General features: G+C 48.0%; 1 protein-coding gene across 1 annotated transcript in view; it reads left to right on the forward strand.

The window, feature by feature from the left end:
* The first annotated feature begins 8918 nt into the window (after positions 1–8918).
* Positions 8919–19519, forward strand: part of LOC134948368 (caveolin-3-like) — a 30877-nt gene continuing 20276 nt past the window's right edge. The window contains exon 1 of the mRNA XM_063936302.1: positions 8919–9230. Coding sequence (XP_063792372.1) covers positions 9111–9230 — 120 coding nt within the window. The 5' untranslated portion in view covers positions 8919–9110. The remainder of the gene's footprint in view (positions 9231–19519) is intronic.

A 19519-nucleotide genomic window follows, 5' to 3' on the forward strand; every position in this document is an offset into this window, starting at 1 on the left:
AAGGCCTGTGTAGCTTCCTCGGACCACTTGGACGGATTAGCACCTTTCTTGGTTAATGCAGTGATAGGCGCCACGATGGTGGAAAAGTCTCGTATAAATTTTCTATAATAATTGGTGAACCCTAAGAACCTCTGGACCCCTTTGAGGCTTAAGGGTATAGGCCAATTCTGGATTGCTTGGAGTTTCTCAGGATCCATCTCTAGTCCGGAACCGGACACAATGTAACCTAGAAACGGAATGGTTTTAACTTCAAACACACACTTCTCCAATTTACAATAGAGGTGATTGACACGGAGACGGGAAAGAACCTCTTTTACCCAGAAACGATGATCTTCGAGATTATTAGCAAAGATGAGGATGTCGTCTAGATAAACCACGACATGGCGGTACAAGATGTCCCTGAAAATCTCATTCACGAAGTGCTGGAAGACTGCTGGAGCGTTGCTCAATCCGAAGGGCATGACGAGGTACTCATAATGTCCGTCACGGGTGTTAAAGGCGGTCTTCCACTCGTCACCCTCACGGATTCGGATGAGATTGTAGGCACCCCTCAAGTCCAGCTTTGTGAAAATAGTTGCACCACTAACTCTATCAAAGAGCTCGGTAATCAGGGGTAAAGGGTATCGGTTCTTGACGGTAATGTCGTTCAGACCTCTGTAGTCGATGCACGGACGCAGACCACCGTCTTTCTTCTTAACGAAGAAGAAGCCTGCGCCGGCTGGAGAAGAAGATGGTCGGATGAAACCCTTCGACAGGTTCTCTTTGATGTACTCTTCCATGGAGTGTGTCTCAGGCAAAGACAACGGATAAGTTCGGCCTCGCGGTGGAACCTTCCCTGGAATGAGGTCGATTGGGCAGTCCCATTCTCTATGAGGAGGAAGGATATCAGCAGAGGCTTTACTGAACACGTCCGTGAAGTCTTGATATGGAGGAGGCGGAACATCAGATGACCTGGGGAAGGAAGAACAAACAGGAAGAACTTTGGCTAAACAAGTCTCAGCACAGGAGGGACCCCATGCCAGTATTTGCGTAGTCGTCCAGTCAATTGATGGGTTGTGGAGACGGAGCCATGGAAGGCCTAAAACCACTGGATGTGTGGCTCTTGGAATCACTAAAAAAGAAATATACTCAGAATGAAGAACTCCCACTCTCAGACGAACTGGAAGAGTCCTTAAGGAAATGACTGCGTCAAAAATCTTGCTGCCATCCACGGCAGTCAAAGAGATGGACGAGGACAGTTTCTCGGTGGGTAGGGACCACCGTTTAACATAAGCTTCGGTTATGAAATTCCCAGCTGCTCCGGAATCAAGGAGGGCAATGACGTTCCTGTAACGTTGAGCAATTTGGAGCGACACTGGGAGGTTACAGTCATGAGGAGATGGAGAGGAGATCATTACTCCTAGCCGGCCCTCTCCTTGGCGAGCTAGGATCTGGAGTTTCCCGGACGTTTGGGACAGGCATTGATAGTGTGCGACGGAGCTGCACAGTAGAGACAGAGAGACTCAGAGAGACGTCTTCGGCGCTCAGCGGGAGATAGACGGGAACGACTAATTTGCATAGGCTCATCCTTGGATGGAGATGGTTGACGAGGAGGAGGAGCAGAAGATTTAGGAGTAGATGATCTTCCTCGCTCGGTTGCTCTCTCTCTGAAACGTAGATCAACCTTCGTGCAAAGAGAAATTAGCTCATCCAACTTAGAGGGCAAGTCTCTGGTAGCTAACTCATCCTTGATGCGTTCTGATAAGCCATGCCAGAATGCAGCATACAGGGCCTCGTCGTTCCATGCCAGTTCGGATGCCAGGATTTTAAACTGTATAAGATACTGTCCCACAGTACGTGTTCCCTGGCGTAAACGGAGAATCTCAGATGAAGCAGATGTTATCCGGCCTGGCTCGTCGAAGATGCGCCTGAATGTAGCTACAAAGTCAGTATAGGAGGATAGCAGGGGATCAGACTTCTCCCATAAAGGTGATGCCCAGTCAAGGGCTGAGCCACTGAGAAGGGAGATGATATAGGCAATTTTGGTACGGTCACTGAAGAAATTGCCAGGTAGAAGCTCAAAGTGGATTTCACATTGATTGAGAAATCCCCTGCAGAACCTTGGAGATCCATCAAATTTTGCTGGCGTTGGAAGATGAAGATGTGGACTGGAAATGGGTAAGGTGGGTGGGGTTACAGCTGGTGTTACTGTAGTGGACGCACCGGACGTGCCAGGTCCACGGAGGGTCGTTTGAATCCCATCCAGCCGTGTAGAGAGATCCTGGAGACAGCGGATGATGTGGCCCTGTGCAGCCTCCTGATGTTCAAGTCGGGCTGCCAGTTCTTGCATCGGCCTGGCCGCTTGATCCTGGTCTCCGGCTGGATTCATTAGGTCAGTGCTTACTGTCACAACTGAGGGCCTGAGCTGACGGGAGGCAGCCTCAGTTGTAGGGGCTGAGATGTAACGGAACCTGGGAGGTTGTATCAGACCCCTAGACATGTAAGTAACATGTAGAATAACTGCCCGAAGGCGTGACCACGACAACCAGGATAAAAGTCAATTATGTTTATTATGACAAACTCCGTAACACAGCAGCAGTAAAAGGAAACATAAAAGTCAACAGAGGATAAATACAATTCCTGGGTACTACAGGGTGGCAAGGGCCACAGGCACTGGTAGTGTGAGACAGTTCTAATAATCTTCTAGTTGGAAAGTCCTTACCAGGCCTGACTGTAGCAATGGAGAGAACCCAGGATCGTACCAGCTGATGTTCCAGGAAAGGCTGGGCTGCTGAAGGTAAAACGGCTGCTGTGGATACTGGCTGGAACCAGACTGTTGTTGGTACGGAGTGGATACTGGCTGGAACCAGTTAAATAATAAACAAACTTGAGAGCGATGAAATAATAATGAAGTTTGGAGTTTGAGAGCGGTGAAATAATAATACCGGTGGAGAGTGGTAAACTGCAGAAAAGGACACCGGTCCTTTAAGAGAAGCTATACACTGCTGGAAGCTGGGCTGGAAGCAGGTGATTGTTTGAGAGCGGTGAAATAATAATACCGGTGGAGAGTGGTAAACTGCAGAAAGGACACCGGCCCTTTAAGAGAAGCTGTACACTGCTGGAAGCTGAGCTGGAAGCAGGTGATTGTTGTAGCTGGAAACAGGTGAGTCCAGAATGGATCGAAGAGTCAGGCTATACCACAGATGGAATGCTGGTGCGGGTCTCTATAGCAGAAGTCTGGAGACAGGAGCTGGAACCTGGAAGACAACCACAGGAGAGAGACAAACTGGAACTAGGTTAGACAACCAAAGCACTGACGCCTTCCTTGCTCAGGCACAGCATACTTATACCTGCAGCAAGGAAGGGGTTGGCTAGGCAATTATGCAAATCAACAATACAGACAGCAGATTGGTGGAAATAATCAGATGACAAAATCCAAGATGGCTGCGCCCATGCAGACACTTGGAGGGAAGTTTGGTTTGTAATCCATGTGAGAATTGAAACAGTAATGGCGACGCCGGCCACAGGAGACAGGAGACGCCAGACTGACAAGCGCACATTTAACCACGCGGGCACAGCGGAGGCCGCGGCTGATGAAATCACCACTCTGACATTCTGCATGTGGAAACTCAGGAACAACGGGATCCGGTCCTGGAACGCTGAGCCAGCCTTAGGAGGCATCTGAAGGGTAAGTAATGGCGTCCAGATACCCGGATCGTGACAGAATTGGCTTCTCTTCCAGAAGTCCAGACGTTTGTAAAGGGAGTGCTACACATCCAGCCTCCTTTTGTGCCTCCACTGGCACCGTGGGATCTCAGCGTGGTGTTGCAGTTTCTAAAATCACACTGGTTTGAACCGCTTAACAAGGTTGAGTTGAAATTTCTTACTTGGAAGGTGGTCATGTTGTTGGCCTTGGCATCGGCAAGGCGAGTATCAGAATTGGCGGCTTTGTCACACAAAAGCCCTTACTTGATTTTTCATGTGGATCGAGCTGAATTGAGGACACGTCCGCAATTTTTGCCTAAGGTGGTTTCTTCATTCCATGTGAATCAACCTATTGTGGTGCCTGTGGCTACAAGTGACCTGGAGGATTCCAGATCCCTGGACGTACTCAGGGCCTTAAAGATTTATGTAGCCAGGACGGCTAGAATTAGGAAAACAGAGGCCCTGTTTGTCCTGTATGCGGCCAATAAGATTGGCGCACCTGCTTCGAAGCAGACTATTGCTCGCTGGATCTGTAATACGATTCAGCAGGCTCACTCTACGGCTGGATTGCCGGTACCAAATTCGGTTAAGGCCCATTCCACTAGGAAGGTGGGCTCTTCTTGGGCGGCTGCCCGAGGCGTCTCGGCATTACAACTTTGCCGAGCGGCGACTTGGTCGAGTTGAAACACTTTTGCTAAATTCTACAAGTTTGATACCCTGGCTGATGAGGACCAAGCGTTTGCTCAGTCGGTGCTGCAGAGTCATACGCACTCTCCCGCCCGATTGGATGCTTTGGTATAAACCCCATGGTCCTTACGGAGTCCCCAGCATCCTCTAGGACGTAAGAGAAAATAAGATTTTAAACCTACCGGTAAATCTATTTCTCCTAGTCCGTAGAGGATGCTGGGCGCCCGTCCCAGTGCGGAAACTCTGCAAGACTTGTATATAGTTGTTGATTACATAAGGGTTATGTTACAGTTGAAATCGGTTTTGGGCCGTTACTGTTGTTGTTCATACGGTTAACTGGTTATGTATGATCCAGGTTACATGGTATGCTTGGTGTGGGCTGGTATGAATCTTGCCCTTGGATTTCTAAATCCTGCCTTGTATTGTCCATCTCCTCTGGGCACAGTTCTCTAACTGAGGTCTGGAGGAGGGGCATAGAGGGAGGAGCCAGTGCACACCCATAGTCAAAGTTCTTTTTAGGTGCCCTATCTCCTGCGGAGCCCGTCTATACCCCATGGTCCTTACGGAGTCCCCAGCATCTTCTACGGACTAGGAGAAATAGATTTACCGGTAGGTTTAAAATCTTATTTTTGCAAAACAACTGTTTAATGCATAAACTACAAAGTGTCTGTGATAGAGATGGCTAATCAGTTTACCTCTGTGGATTTGGTATAAAGATGTCAGAGCCAAACCAGACAAAGGGAATCGTAGAGTCGTACCCAAACCTCCCCTATCCATTCACTTAGCAGCCATCATCATTATCAGTGCATCAGGCCTATTCTTTGGTGCAAATGATCCATCTGAAAACAGGCACAACTCTGCAGAGTCCACAGTACCGGTGACACGCTCCCTATCTGTACTTAGCCTACACTTGTCAACAGTGGTGTGACCAGTTTTTTTAAATGAAGGAGAGCGAGAATGGGAAAATAGGCTCCCCGGGCCAAGTTGTTTCTGAAGTGGCCCTTATAAGGCTTCTCTTACACCCATATGCCCCTTTGTACCATCAGTTTTCCTCCACTTGCCCCTCTTGTAGTACGTATACTCTCGTTTGGTGTAGGAGAGTAACATTAGGACAGGGGTATTTTTCCATCGCCAGAGTACAAATATCTCATCCACTGGCACTATTTGGGACTCTCTTGGGAGTAACGGTACAGGTTTATGCCAGGCGCCTGGAGGTAAAGCAGACATCTGTTGGCTCAGTCGCACAGCTGAGGTGGCAAAGGAGGAAGTAATGTACCAGTAATCCATCCAGTTGTGTGTAATCTCCAGCCACTCCCCCCAGTGGCAAACGCAGGATTTGCAAGGGGGGGTTTCCAGAACTGGGCGGAGCCAATCACGGGGGTGGGGACTGAGGTGATCCAGTATATGCTGGGTCCGTAAAACTAGTGTGTCTGTGTGTGTGTGTATGTGTATATATATATATATATATATATATATATATATATCTATACATACATATATCTACACACATATATATATATATATATATATATATACATACACACACACATACATATACACGGGTGGTCTTCAGTATGCCGGCGGTCGGGCTCCCGGCGACCAGCATACCGGCGCTGGGAGCCCGACCGCTGGCATACCGACACTTATTCTCCCTCGTGGGGTTCCACGACCCCCCTGGAGGGAGAATAGAATAGGCGCCACCGTGCCCGTAGCGTGGCGAGCGCAGCGAGCCCACAAGGGGCTCATTTGTGCTCGCCACACTGTCGGTAAGCCGGCGGCCGGCCTCCCGGCGCAGGTATGCTGGTCGCCGGGAGATCGTAGTGAACCCATATACACATATACATAGCATATTAAACATGCATACATATATATATATATACATGTACACACACATACAGTACACATATATATACACATGTATATATATGTATATATGTATATCATATGTGTGTGTGTGTGTGTGTGTGTGTGTGTGTGTGTGTGTGTGTGTGTGTTTATATGTATGTATGTATGTATGTGTATATATGTATGCACATGGATATATATGTACTATAATTAAAATAAAGTAAACTTTTATTGCACTTGCAAGTGCCACCAGGAAGACAGCAGGCTGCAGAGGACGCTAGACAGTCATTAATAATACTCATGCAGCTTAAAAAAAAAAAAAAAAAAAAAAAAAATTTTTTTTTGTTTTTTTTTTTTTTTTAGTGGAGGGGGGTTTCTGGGTACTCGGAAACCCCCCCTGGGTGCGCCACTGCCCCCCCCCAGTTTTCATTAGCCTCACCTCCCCTTCTGCCCCTCCAGCCTCTTATCCCCATGTCTCTGCAGCTCCAGCCCCGCAGTGTCGCTCCAGCCCTCCAGAGTCTCTTCAGTCAGCCCCTAGTGTCTCTCCAGCCAGACCCCTTCTTTCTCTTCAGCCCCCCCCCAACATCTCTTCTGCTCACGATCGCCTCTTTATGCCTCCCCAGTCCACCAGTGTCTCTCCAGCCCCAGCCAGCATCCTTATGTCTCTCTAGCCCCCCATTGTTTCTCCAGCTCCTGCCAGCCCCCTTCTGTCTCTCCAGCCACCCAGAGTCTCTCCAGCTCCAGCCGGCCCCGCAGTGTCTCCAAAACTAGAGCCCCCTACATCCCTCTGGCTCCTGGCCAAAGACAACATGATGTCACTAGTGCCGCATCGCAATAAACAAAATAAACTTTATTGCACCATCCACCAGTGGTGCCTGAAGATCAATAGACAGTGAGAACAGACTGAGGGGATACGGTCGTTAGGTCGACACCACTTAGGTCGACCACTATTGGTCGACATGCATTAGGCCGACAGGGTCACTAGGTCGACATGGTCATTAGGTTGACATGTACTAGGTCGACAGGTCAAAAGGTCGACATGATTTTTTCACTTTCTTTTTCCCCCCCAATTTTTGGACTTTTCATACTTTACGATCCACGTGGACTACAATTGAGAACGGTAACCTGTGCCGAGCACAGCGAGGCACCTTGCCCGAAGCATGGCGAGCGAAGCGAACCATGCAAGGGGACACAGTGCACTAATTGGGGTTCCCCGTCACTGTACGAAGAAAACATCACAAAAAAAAGTTAAAAACCTCATGTCAACCTTTGGACCTGTCGACCTAGTACATGTCGACCCAATGCCTAATAACCATGTCGACATAGTGGCCTGTCGACCAATAGTGGTCAACCTAATTACTGTCGACCTAAGTTGTGTCGACCCAACGACCCATACCCAGACTGAGAGGGAGAGAATGAGATGGGAGGAATAATGATAGAGAGACAGATGGCAGGAAGAACGAGATGGGCAAGAGAGGGAAATGGGGGAGAGAGAGACGGGGGGGAAATGCAATATCAGGAAAAATAGCGTCCTGACAAATGACGGATCCAAATATTAGTCTGCTATAATGTGTAAACAATTATTTGAGGTTCAGTAGTCAAAAAATGAGATTGCAGATTGCGCGCTGTAATTGTAACTGTCTAATATATAAAACCTAACGTACATTCCAAACCGAGTTGCTGTGTCTATGGCCAGCCTATGGATCTGTCCTGTCTCTGATGCCATACCCACTGCCACAGGCCCATCCCAAGGCAGCTATGTCGCATGCCAGTGAAGAATTTAAACCACTTCACAGCAGGCAGAGGAAGACGTCCCAGCATCACATTACACGTGGGAAACGCGCAGGGCTAAATAAAGCATTAGTGACTGCTGAACTGAGCGCTGACAAATGTTATGGAGATGGGTGCTCTGCAAAAGTGAGACCCAGTGACATATATAATGAGGATTGTTCCTTTATAATCATACACACGTAACGCGGGCCTCTCCCAGACACTCTCCTAGGTAATGCTATAGTTAGTGCTATTCAAGTATGAACACGAAGAGGTTACTACTATGGGCTTATGGGCAGAAGTCTATTTAAAACAAATTCTGTCATACTAGAGGCTGTACACAGTGGTGGGGGGTACACAGAAGGCTGTAGAACCACCAGAATAAAGACATAGGGGTCTATTCATGAAGCAGTGAAAAGAGTGGAGAAGTGAGCCTGTGGAGAAGTTGCCCATGGCAACCAATCAGCTAGTCCGTACAATTGTATAGTATGCAAATTATAGATGTTACTTCAATGCTGATTGGTTGCCATGGGCAACTTCTCCACTGGCTCACTTCTCCACACTTTTCACTGCTTCATGAATAGACCCCTAAGACAGTAAATATTCCCTCCTGCTCCATTGGGTACAGTTATTGAATTATATAAAACCTGGTATCTTTATCACAATTGCCCACAAGCACATTCCCAGTTTGCTCACAGCAAAGTCTGAAGTCTCTGCTGGAGAAAATGAAAATACAGGCGCACACTGCATATAAAAATAAAATTTGTGTTAATGACGATATACAGTAAGTGAATTTATTTAAAGAACAGCAACAGGTGGACAGAGCCGGGAAAGACCTGTCTGCCTCTCTATTTTCACTTTTGAGACAGTGATCTACAAAGGACGCCTATAAATCATAGACTCAAAATCACATTCAGTCCTGCAGAAATAATCAGCTCTCAGTTATATCTGGGAAATAAACAGATTTGAAAGGTCCCCAAGTGACACAAGGGCAAGGATGAGTTAAGGTGGGAGAGGGCGGACCCTCTGTGTATTACCAGCTCTCATGTCAGTTTAAGATAGGGGCAGAAGCTACAGGACACTGACTGAGCAGGAGGTGGGTGAGACAGACCGACTCGCAGAATATGGCCCAAATCCAGCAACCAGAGCCGGCTAAGGACAGCAAGTCCCACACTGCGACCATCACCAAAGAGATCGACCTGGTTCAGAGGGACCCCAAGAATATCAATCAGGAGGTGGTGCAGGTAGGTGGGTGATAGGGGGTGAGGTGCTTGAATGTGATATTTGTTGGTGATAACCCAACTGTACAGTTTATGCACCAGACTATGGGGCATATGTATCAAAGCTTGGAGAGAGATAATGGGGTGTATGTACTAAGGCTTGAAGAGAGATAAAGTTGATGGAGATAAAGTACCAGCCAATCAGCTCCTAACTGCCATGTTACAGGCTGGGTTTGAAAAATAACAGGAGTTGATTAGTTGGCAACCAATCAGCATTGAAGTAGCATTTATAATTTGCATACTATAAAATTATACAGAGCAGCTGATTGGTTGCCATGGGCAACTTCTCCACTGGCTCACTTCTCCACTTTTATCACTGCTTCTTACATTTACCCATTTATCTCCGTTGACTTTATCACTCTCCAAGGCTTAGTATATATGGGGTCTATTTACTAAGCCTTGGAGAGAGCTAAAGTGGACGGAGATGAAGCACCAACCAATCAGCAGCGCCTGTCATTTTTCAAACACAGCCTGTAAAATGGAAGTTAGGAGCTGACTGAATGGTACTTTATATCTCTCCATTTTATCACTCTCCTAGCTTTGATACATATCCCCCTATATTCCAGAGGCGTATCATTTCTGAGTTGAATATTCCATAGCGTCAGGTTCATATATGTTCCTCTAACACAGACAGTGCCGGATTAACAACAGGGCAGCCGGGGTCACCACACATACAGTAGTGACATCACCAATATGGAGGACACTGTGGTATATATGAACTGGGGTTTCTGTATGGCATAATGTGATCTGAGGGCCCTACAGTGTGTTTAACACCTTTGTAATGCTGTAAGGATTTTCACATTATCATTTTTAATAACATTTAATGTCATAATAACATTTAGAGATTTATCAAAGTTTGGAAAGAAATAAACTACCAACCAATCAGCTCCTAACTATCATTTTTCATATAAAGCCTATAACATGAAAGTTGGAAGCTGATTGGTTGGTACTTTATCTCCCTCCAATGTAATGTTTAACTTTAGCTAGTTATTATTAGCTATTGTTCAAACTATTCATGACAGAATCTTATCAGAATTAGGATTTGATAATAATTTTACTTTATTTTGCACCCAAATCATTATACTGATAGTACTGTAACATATGTGGGTGATTAATGACTGCAATTAACCACTTGCCTGGCATGGTCGACCCCCCCCCCCCCCCCCCCCCTCCCCTCCTGTGTACCTGGCAGCTGCCTGGGGTGTTAAAAGTAACGTTGCAATGGTCACAATGTTACCGATGTTCCAATGTTACCGATCTTCCCGACCGATGTTCCGATGTGAGAGAGAGAGAGAGAGAAACTTACTTTTTTTTTTTTTTTTTTTACTAAAAATCACTTTTGATAAGGTTAAATTCATGTTCTTCACCTAATTCACTCATAAAAAACCCCTGACAATTTCTGAGCGTTTTTTTTTTTTTGGGGGGGGGGGGGATTGTCCGTTAAGTGGTTAATAACATCTGGTACCAAATCATTCAGAAAAGTTATAAACCAGAATGGAAAACATTCATTAACTGGCATTCAGTTCTTTTATTTATATTGCACCTGTATTAAATGGTAGCTAGTCAAATAATTCAACTGTAGTTTCTCAGTTTTTCTTAGTATTTATGCCCTTATTTATCAATGAGTGATAAATGTCACTGTTAGTGATAAATTGCACCAGCCAATCAGCTCTCAATTGTCACTTTTCAAACTCAGACAGTGACATGGCAGTTGGGAGCTGATTGGCTGGTGCAATTTATCACTAACAGTGAAATTTATCCTTCATTGATAAATAAGGTCAATAATCAGAAAGAAAGCTGATTAGGTCCTGATAACTGTTATCTGTACCTGCAGACCTGATTTTAGGGGGTCCAAAATTTGGTAGACTTCAACGCTTAGGAGTGCGGCCTTGCCATGTGAAGGCATGGCTTGGGAAGACCAGGGTGTAGTTTGGGCAAATCAAGGGTGCGGTCAGTTTTATTCTGAGTTTGGGGTGGATTTACTAAAATGGGAGTTCTATTTAAAATGGGATGTTGCACATCAGATTACAGGTATTATATTCCAGAAGGTGCTAGATAAAGGAGAAGTAGAATATGACTGGTTGCTATGGGCAACATCCCACCTTAAATAGAACTCCCATCTTAGTCAATTTACCCCTTTGAGTTCTAGGACAGGATGCATGCATCCCGCCACTGATCACATGCAGCGCAGCGCTATTAACGCCATAGACAATTTGCTGTGTACTTTTCATCTAACCCTAACGCAGCCTGACCCTAACCGCAGCCTAGCCTAACTCTGGAGTCACTCAGCTGCTTCATTTTGGGGGGTCCCACACCCTAGATTTGTACCCCCCAAAATGTTAGGGACTTGCCCGACTAATGAGGTCACCTGGACGCGGTGGGCAAGCCGTTACTTATGGCCATAACTATGCGAAGAACCTCGCTTAAAATGCAAAATTTTATTGCAATTATTATTAATAATAAATTGGTAATGTTTGAATTGTGCACCTGCAACCTTTTTCTTTGTATGCAGTTCTACTGAAAGGTCTCCGCAGGGTCGCACCTCTCATTACCGGTGTGCACCCCAGGACCCCTTCCCCTGTATAGCCTAACTCTAACCCTAACAGCAGCCTAATCCTAACCGCAGTCTAGCCTAACTCTAACCCTAACAGCAGCCTAATCCTAACCGCAGCCTAGCCTAACTCTAACCCTAACAGCAGCCTAGCCTAACCCTAACTGCATCCTAGCCCTAACTGCAGCCTAATCCTAACTGCAGCCTAATGCTAACCCTAACTGCAGCCTAACTCTAACCGCAGCCTACCCTAACTCTAACCCTAACAGCAGCCTAACCCTAACCACAGCCTAGCCTAACTCTAACCGCAGCCTAACCCTAACCACAGCCTAGCCTAACTCTAACCCTAACAGCAGCCTAACCCTAACTGCAGCCTAACCCTAACCACAGCCTAGCCTAACTCTAACCCTAACAGCAGCCTAATCCTAACCACAGCCTAACCCTAACCACAGCCTAGCCTAACTCTAACCCTAACAGCAGCCTAAACCTAACCGCAGCCTAACCCTAACCACAGCCTAGCCTAACTCTAACCCTAACAGCAGCCTAGCCTAACCCTAACTGCAGCCTAACCCTAACCACATCCTACCCTAACTCTAACCCTAACAGCAGCCTAAACCTAACCGCAGCCTAACCCTAACCACAGCCTAGCCTAACTCTAACCCTAACCGCAGGCTAGCATAACCCTAACTGTAACCTAACCCTAACCACAGCCTAGCCTAACTCTGACCCTAACCGCAGCCTAGCATAACCCTAACCGCAACCTAACCCTAACCACAGCCTAGCCTAACTCTGACCCTAACCGCAGCCTAGCATAACCCTAACCGCAGCCTAACCATTACCACAGCCTTGCCTAACTCAAAAGGGCCCAACACACTGGTCGATATATTTGAAAGATATGAACGATATCGTTCATATCTTTCAGTGTGGATGCTTCAACGATGAATGATGCGCGTGCCCACAATTGTTCATCATTGAACGATCATCGTTTAAACATGCCAGCCAATTTGGACAATATAGATGTCTGTATTCTCATATCGTCCAAATTGGCCATCGACATCGTCCAGTGTGTAGGCTTTAAATCGTTGGGGGGGGTGTCGACCATCGATCATATCAATGATCGATAATATCGCCAACATCGCCCAGTGTGTAGGCCTCTTTACCCTAACCGCAGCCTAGCCTAACTCTGAGACTAACCGCAGCCTAGCCTAACTCTAATCCTGAAATTGTTTGTTGACATTTACAAAGACAGCATTCAGACCATGTCAGCATTCTGGTGCCTACATTCTGAATGTCGATTTTATGACTGCATACCGATAGCAATATATTTAAGGAATTGTGAGAAGAAATTCACAATGACATTCTACAGTGGATATAAATGTCACCTCACCCTTACAGAAATAGCAGAGTTTTGTAAGGTGAAGCCTGAAGGCAAGCTAATCGTATCAGGGTGTAGTATGGCTGACCGGCGGTCTCCTGACCGCCGGTCAGCTTACCGACGCCGGGATCCCGGCGGGGAGAGGCGAGTGCAGCAAGCCCCTTGCGGGCTCGCTGCGCTCGCCACGCTGCGGGCTCGGTGGCGACCTACGGTCGCCACGGGTTCTATTCCCACTCTATGGGTGTCGTGGACACCCATGAGTGGAAATAGTCCCTGTTGGTCGGCATGCCGACCATCGGGATAGTGGGGGTCGGGAGGCTGGAGGAGGTCATGTGACCGTCGGTCTCCCGACCGTCGGTCACATGAATACCACCCTCGTATCACACCTTTCTCTGACGTCCTAGTGGATGCTGGAGACTCCGTAAGGACCATGGGGAATAGACGGCTCCGCAGGAGACTGGGCACATCTAAAGAAAGATTTAGGACTATCTGGTGTGCACTGGCTCCTCCCCCTATGACCCTCCTCCAAGCCTCAGTTAGATTTCTGTGCCCGGCTGAGCTGGATGCACACTAGGGGCTCTCCTGAGCTCCTAGAAGAAAGTATAGTTTAGGTTTTTTATTTTCAGTGAGACCTGCTGGCAACAGGCTCACTGCAACGAGGGACTAAGGGGAGAAGAAGCGAACCTACCTAAGTGGTGGTAGCTTGGGCTTCTTAGGCTACTGGACACCATTAGCTCCAGAGGGATCGAACACAGGACCCGACCTCGTCGTCCGTTCCCGGAGCCGCGCCGCCGTCCCCCTTACAGAGCCAGAAACAAGAAGGTGGTCCGGAAAATCGGCGGCTGAAGACTTCTGTCTTCTCCAAGGTAGCGCACAGCACTGCAGTTGTGCGCCATTGCTCCTCATGCACACCACACACTGCGGTCACTGATGGGTGCAGGGCGCTGGGGGGGGGCGCCCTGAGCAGCAATAGTAACACCTTGGCTGGCAAAACTAACACCATATATAGCCCCAGAGGCTATATAGGTGTATATTAACCCCTGCCAGAAACGATAAAATAGCGGGAGAAAGCCAGCCGAAAAAGGGGCGGAGCCAACTCCCTCAGCACACTGGCGCCATTATTCCCTCACAGCTTCGCTGGAGGAAGCTCCCTGGCTCTCCCCTGCAGTCCTGCACTACAGAAAGGGTAAAAAAGAGAGGGGGGGCACAATTTAGGCGCAGTATATATATATATTATAGGCAGCTATAGGGGAAAACACTCTGTATAGTGATATCCCTGTGTTATATAGCGCCCTGGTGTGTGCTGGCATACTCTCCCTCTGTCTCCCCAAAGGGCTTTGTGGGGTCCTGTCCTCTGTAAGAGCATTCCCTGTGTGTCTGCTGTGTGTCGGTACTGCTGTGTCGACATGTATGATGAGGATAATGATGTGGAGGCGGAGCAAATGCCTGTGAATGTGATGTCACCCCCTGCGGGGTCGACACCAGTGTGGATGGACTTATGGAAGGAATTACGTGACAGTGTCAACTCCTTACATAAAAGGTTTGACGACATAGGACAGCCGGCTACTCAGCTTGTGCCTGTCCAAGCGTCTCAAATGTCATCAGGGGCTATAAAACGCCCGCTACCTCAGATGACAGATACAGATGTCGACACGGATACCGACTCCAGTGTCGACGATGATGAGACGAGTGTACCCTCCAATAGATCCACCCGTTATATGATTGAGGCTATGAAAAATGTATTACACATTTCTGATGATACCCCAGGTACCACAAAAAAGGGTATTATGTTTGGTGAGAAAAAACTACCAGTAGTTTTTCCTGCATCTGACGAATTAAATGAGGTGTATGAGGAAGCGTGGACTTCCCCAGATAAGAAATTGATCATTTCAAAAACGGTTAATGGCTGCGTACCCTTTCCCGCCAGAGGATAGGTCACGCTGGGAAACACCCCCTAGGGTAGATAAAGCGCTGACACGCTTATCAAAGAAGGTGGCACTACCGTCTCCGGATACGGCCGCCCTAAAAGAACCTGCTGATAGAAAGCAGGAAAGTACCCTAAAAGCTATATACACACACACTGGCATTATATTGAGACCCGCTATTGCATCAGCTTGGATGTGCAGTGCTGCTGCTGCGTGGTCAGACTCCCTGTCGGAAAACATTGATACCATGGATAGGGACAATATTTTGCTAACGATTGACCATATAAAAGACGCGGTCTTATACATGCGTGATGCACAGAGGGATATTTGCCGGCTGGCATCAAAAATAAGCGCTATGTCCATTGCCGCCAGACGGGGGTTATGGACTAGGCAATGGTCAGGTGATGCCGACTCCAAGCGGCACATGGAAGTTTTACCCTATAAAGGGGTGGAACTTTTTGGGGAAGGTCTTTCAGACCTCGTTTCCACAGCTACTGCTGGGAAATCGACTTTTTTGCCACAGGCTACCCCACAGCAAAAGAAAGCACCGTATTATCAGGTACAGTCCTTTCGGCCCCAGAAAAATAAGCGGGCTAGAGGCTCATCCTTTCTGCCGAGGGGCAGAGGAAGGGGGAAAAAGCTGCAGCACACAGCTAGTTCCCAGGAGCAGAAGTCCTCCCCTGCGTCCAGTAAGTCCACAGCATGACGCTGGGGCTGTTCAGGCGGAATCGGGAACGGTGGGGACACGTCTCAGGTTTTTCAGCACACAGTGGGCTCTCTCACAGGTGGATCCCTGGGTCCTTCAAGTGGTATCTCAGGGGTACAGGCTGGAATTCGAGACGTCTCCCCCCGCCGTTTCCTAAAATCTGCCTTGCCGGCAACTCCCTCTGCCAGGGAGGCAGTGTTGGTGGCTATTCAAAAACTGTATTCACAGAAAGTGATTGTCAAGGTACCCCTCCTTCAGCAAGGAAAGGGTTACTACTCCACAATGTTTGTGGTACCGAAACCGGACGGTTCGGTGAGACCCATCTTAAATTTAAAAGCCTTGAACACTTATATCAAAAGGTTCAAGTTCAAGATGGAATCGCTCAGGGCGGTTATTGCGAGCCTGGAGGAGGGGGATTACATGGTATCCCTGGACATCAAGGATGCGTACCTGCATGTCCCCATTTACCCTCCGCACCAGGAGTACCTCAGATTTGTGGTACAGGACTGTCACTATCAGTTCCAGACGCTGCCGTTTGGGTTATCCACGGCACCGAGGGTCTTTACCAAGGTAATGGCCGAAATGATGATACTCCTTCGCAAGAAGGGAGTTTTAATTATCCCGTACTTGGACGATCTCCTGATAAAGGCGAGGTCCAAAGAACAGTTGATAGTGGGGTTGGCACTTTCTCAGGAAGTGCTACAACAGCACGGCTGGATTCTAAACATTCCAAAGTCACAGCTGGTCCCGACGACACGTCTTCTGTTCCTGGGAATGATTCTGGACACAGACCAGAAAAAAGTGTTTCTTCCACTGGAAAAAGCCGAGGAATTGTCATCTCTGGTCAGAGACATCCTAAAACCAGGAAAAGTGTCGGTACAATGCACACGAGTCCTGGGAAAAATGGTAGCTTCGTACGAAGCAATTCCATTCGGAAGGTTCCACGCAAGGACGTTCCAGTGGGACCTGTTGGACAAATGGTCCGGGTCCCATCTCCAGATGCAACAGCGGATAACCCTATCGGCCAGAACCAGGGTGTCGCTGCTGTGGTGGCTGCAGAGGGCTCATCTACTAGAGGGCCGCAGATTCGGAATACAGGACTGGGTCCTGGTGACCACGGATGCCAGCCTTCGGGGCTGAGGGGCAGTCACAAAGGGAAGAAATTTCCAAGGACTGTGGTCAGATCAGGAGATTTCTCTTCACATAAATATCCTGGAGCTAAGGGCCATTTACAATGCCCTAAGCCAGGCAAGACCCCTGCTTCAAAACCAGCCGGTACTGATCCAGTCAGACAACATCACGGCGGTCGCCCATGTAAACAGACAGGGCGGCACGAGAAGCAGGATGGCGATGGCAGAAGCCACAAGGATTCTCAGATGGGCAGAGAATCATGTGTTAGCACTGACGGCAGTGTTCATTCCGGGAGTGGACAACTGGGAAGCAGACTTCCTCAGCAGGCACGACCTCCACCCGGGAGAATGGGGACTTCATCCAGAAGTCTTCCAAATGCTGGTCAACCGGTGGGAAAAACCACAGGTAGACATGATGGCGTCCCGCCTCAACAAGAAGTTGACAAGATATTGCGCCCGGTCAAGAGACCCTCAGGCGATAGCGGTGGACGCTCTAGTGACACCATGGGTGTATCAGTCGGTTTATGTGTTTCCTCCTCTACCTCTCATACCCAAGGTACTGAGAATAATAAGAAGGCGAGGAGTGAAAACCATACTCGTGGTTCCGGATTGGCCAAGAAGAGCTTGGTACCCGGAACTTCAAGAGATGCTTACAGAGGACCCTTGGCCTCTGCCGCTCAGACAAGACCTGCTGCAGCAGGGACCCTGTCTGTTCCAAGACTTACCGCGGCTGCGTTTGACGGCATGGCGGTTGAACACCGGATCCTGAAGGAAAAGGGTATTCTGGAGGAAGTCATCCCTACCCTGATCAAAGCCAGGAAGGATGTCACCGCAAGACATTATCACCGCATTTGGCGAAAATATGTTGCTTGGTGTGAGGCCATGAAGGCCCCGACGGAGGAATTTCAATTGGGTCGATTCCTGCACTTCCTGCAAGCAGGGGTGACGTTGGGCCTCAAATTGGGGTCCATAAAGGTCCAGATTTCGGCTCTGTCGATTTTCTTCCAAAAAGAACTGGCTTCACTGCCTGAAGTTCAGACTTTTGTCAAAGGAGTACTGCATATTCAGCCTCCTTTTGTGCCCCCAGTGGCACCTTGGGATCTCAATGTGGTTTTGGCATTCCTGAAATCACATTGGTTCGAACCACTTAAGACTGTGGATTTAAAATATCTCACGTGGAAAGTGGTCATGCTGTTGGCCCTGGCGTCGGCCAGGAGGGTTTCAGAATTGGCGGCTTTGTCTTGTAAAAGCCCTTATCTGATTTTCCATATGGATAGGGCAGAATTGAGGACTCGTCCTCAGTTTCTCCCAAAGGTGGTCTCAGCTTTTCACTTGAACCAACCTATTGTGGTGCTGCGGCTACTGGGGACTTGGAGGATTCCAAGTTGCTGGACGTAGTCAGGGCCCTTAAAATTTATATTTCCAGGACGGCTGGAGTCAGGAAGACTGACTCGCTGTTTATCCTGTATGCACCCACCAAGCTGGGTGCTCCTGCTTCTAAGCAGTCTATTGCGCGCTGGATTTGTAGCACTATTCAGCTGGCGCATTCTGCGGTGGGCTTACCGCAGCCTAAATCTGTAAAAGCCCATTCCACATGGAAGATGGGCTCATCTTGGGCGGCTGCCCGAGGGGTCTCGGCTTTACAACTTTGCCGAGCAGCTACTTGATCGGGGGCAAACACGTTTGCAAAATTCTACAAATTTGATACCCTGGCTGAGGAGGACCTGGAATTCTCTCATTCGGTGCTGCAGAGTCATCCGCACTCTCCCGCCCGTTTGGGAGCTTTGGTATAATCCCCATGGTCCTTACGGAGTCCCCAGCATCCACTAGGACGTCAGAGAAAATAAGAATTTACTCACCGGTAATTCTATTTCTCGTAGTCCGTAGTGGATGCTGGGCGCCCATCTCAAGTGCGGATTGTCTGCGATACCTGTACATAGTTATTGTTACAAAAATCGGGTTTTGTTGTGAGCCATCTTTTCAGAGGCTCCATTTTGTTATCATACTGTTAACCGGGGTTCCTATCACGTGTTATATGGTGTGATTGGTGTGGCTGGTATGAGTCTTACCCGGGATTCAAAATCCTTCCTTATTGTGTACGCTCGTCCGGGCACAGTTTCCTAACTGAGGCTTGGAGGAGGGTCATAGGGGGAGGAGCCAGTGCACACCAGATAGTCCTAAATCTTTCTTTAGATGTGCCCAGTCTCCTGCGGAGCCGTCTATTCCCCATGGTCCTTACGGAGTCCCCAGCATCCACTACGGACTACGAGAAATAGAATTACCGGTGAGTAAATTCTTATTTTTTCCATTAATGTGACCTTGCAACCAACAAAATGCAATGAATAAACAAATAAACTATTTTAGGAAAAAAGTGACAATGGGGGTCATTCCGAGTTGATCGCTCGCTAGCAGTTTTTAGCAGCCGTGCAAACGCTATGCCGCCGCCCACTGGGGAGTGTATTTTAGCTTAGCAGAAGTGCGAACGCATGTGCAGCCGAGCTCTGCAAAAACAGTTTGTGCAGTTTCAGAGTAGCTCTGAACCTACTCAGCGCTTGCGATCACTTCA

This window comes from Pseudophryne corroboree, chromosome 8 (assembly GCF_028390025.1).
Source record: "Pseudophryne corroboree isolate aPseCor3 chromosome 8, aPseCor3.hap2, whole genome shotgun sequence".
NCBI lineage: Eukaryota > Metazoa > Chordata > Amphibia > Anura > Myobatrachidae > Pseudophryne > Pseudophryne corroboree.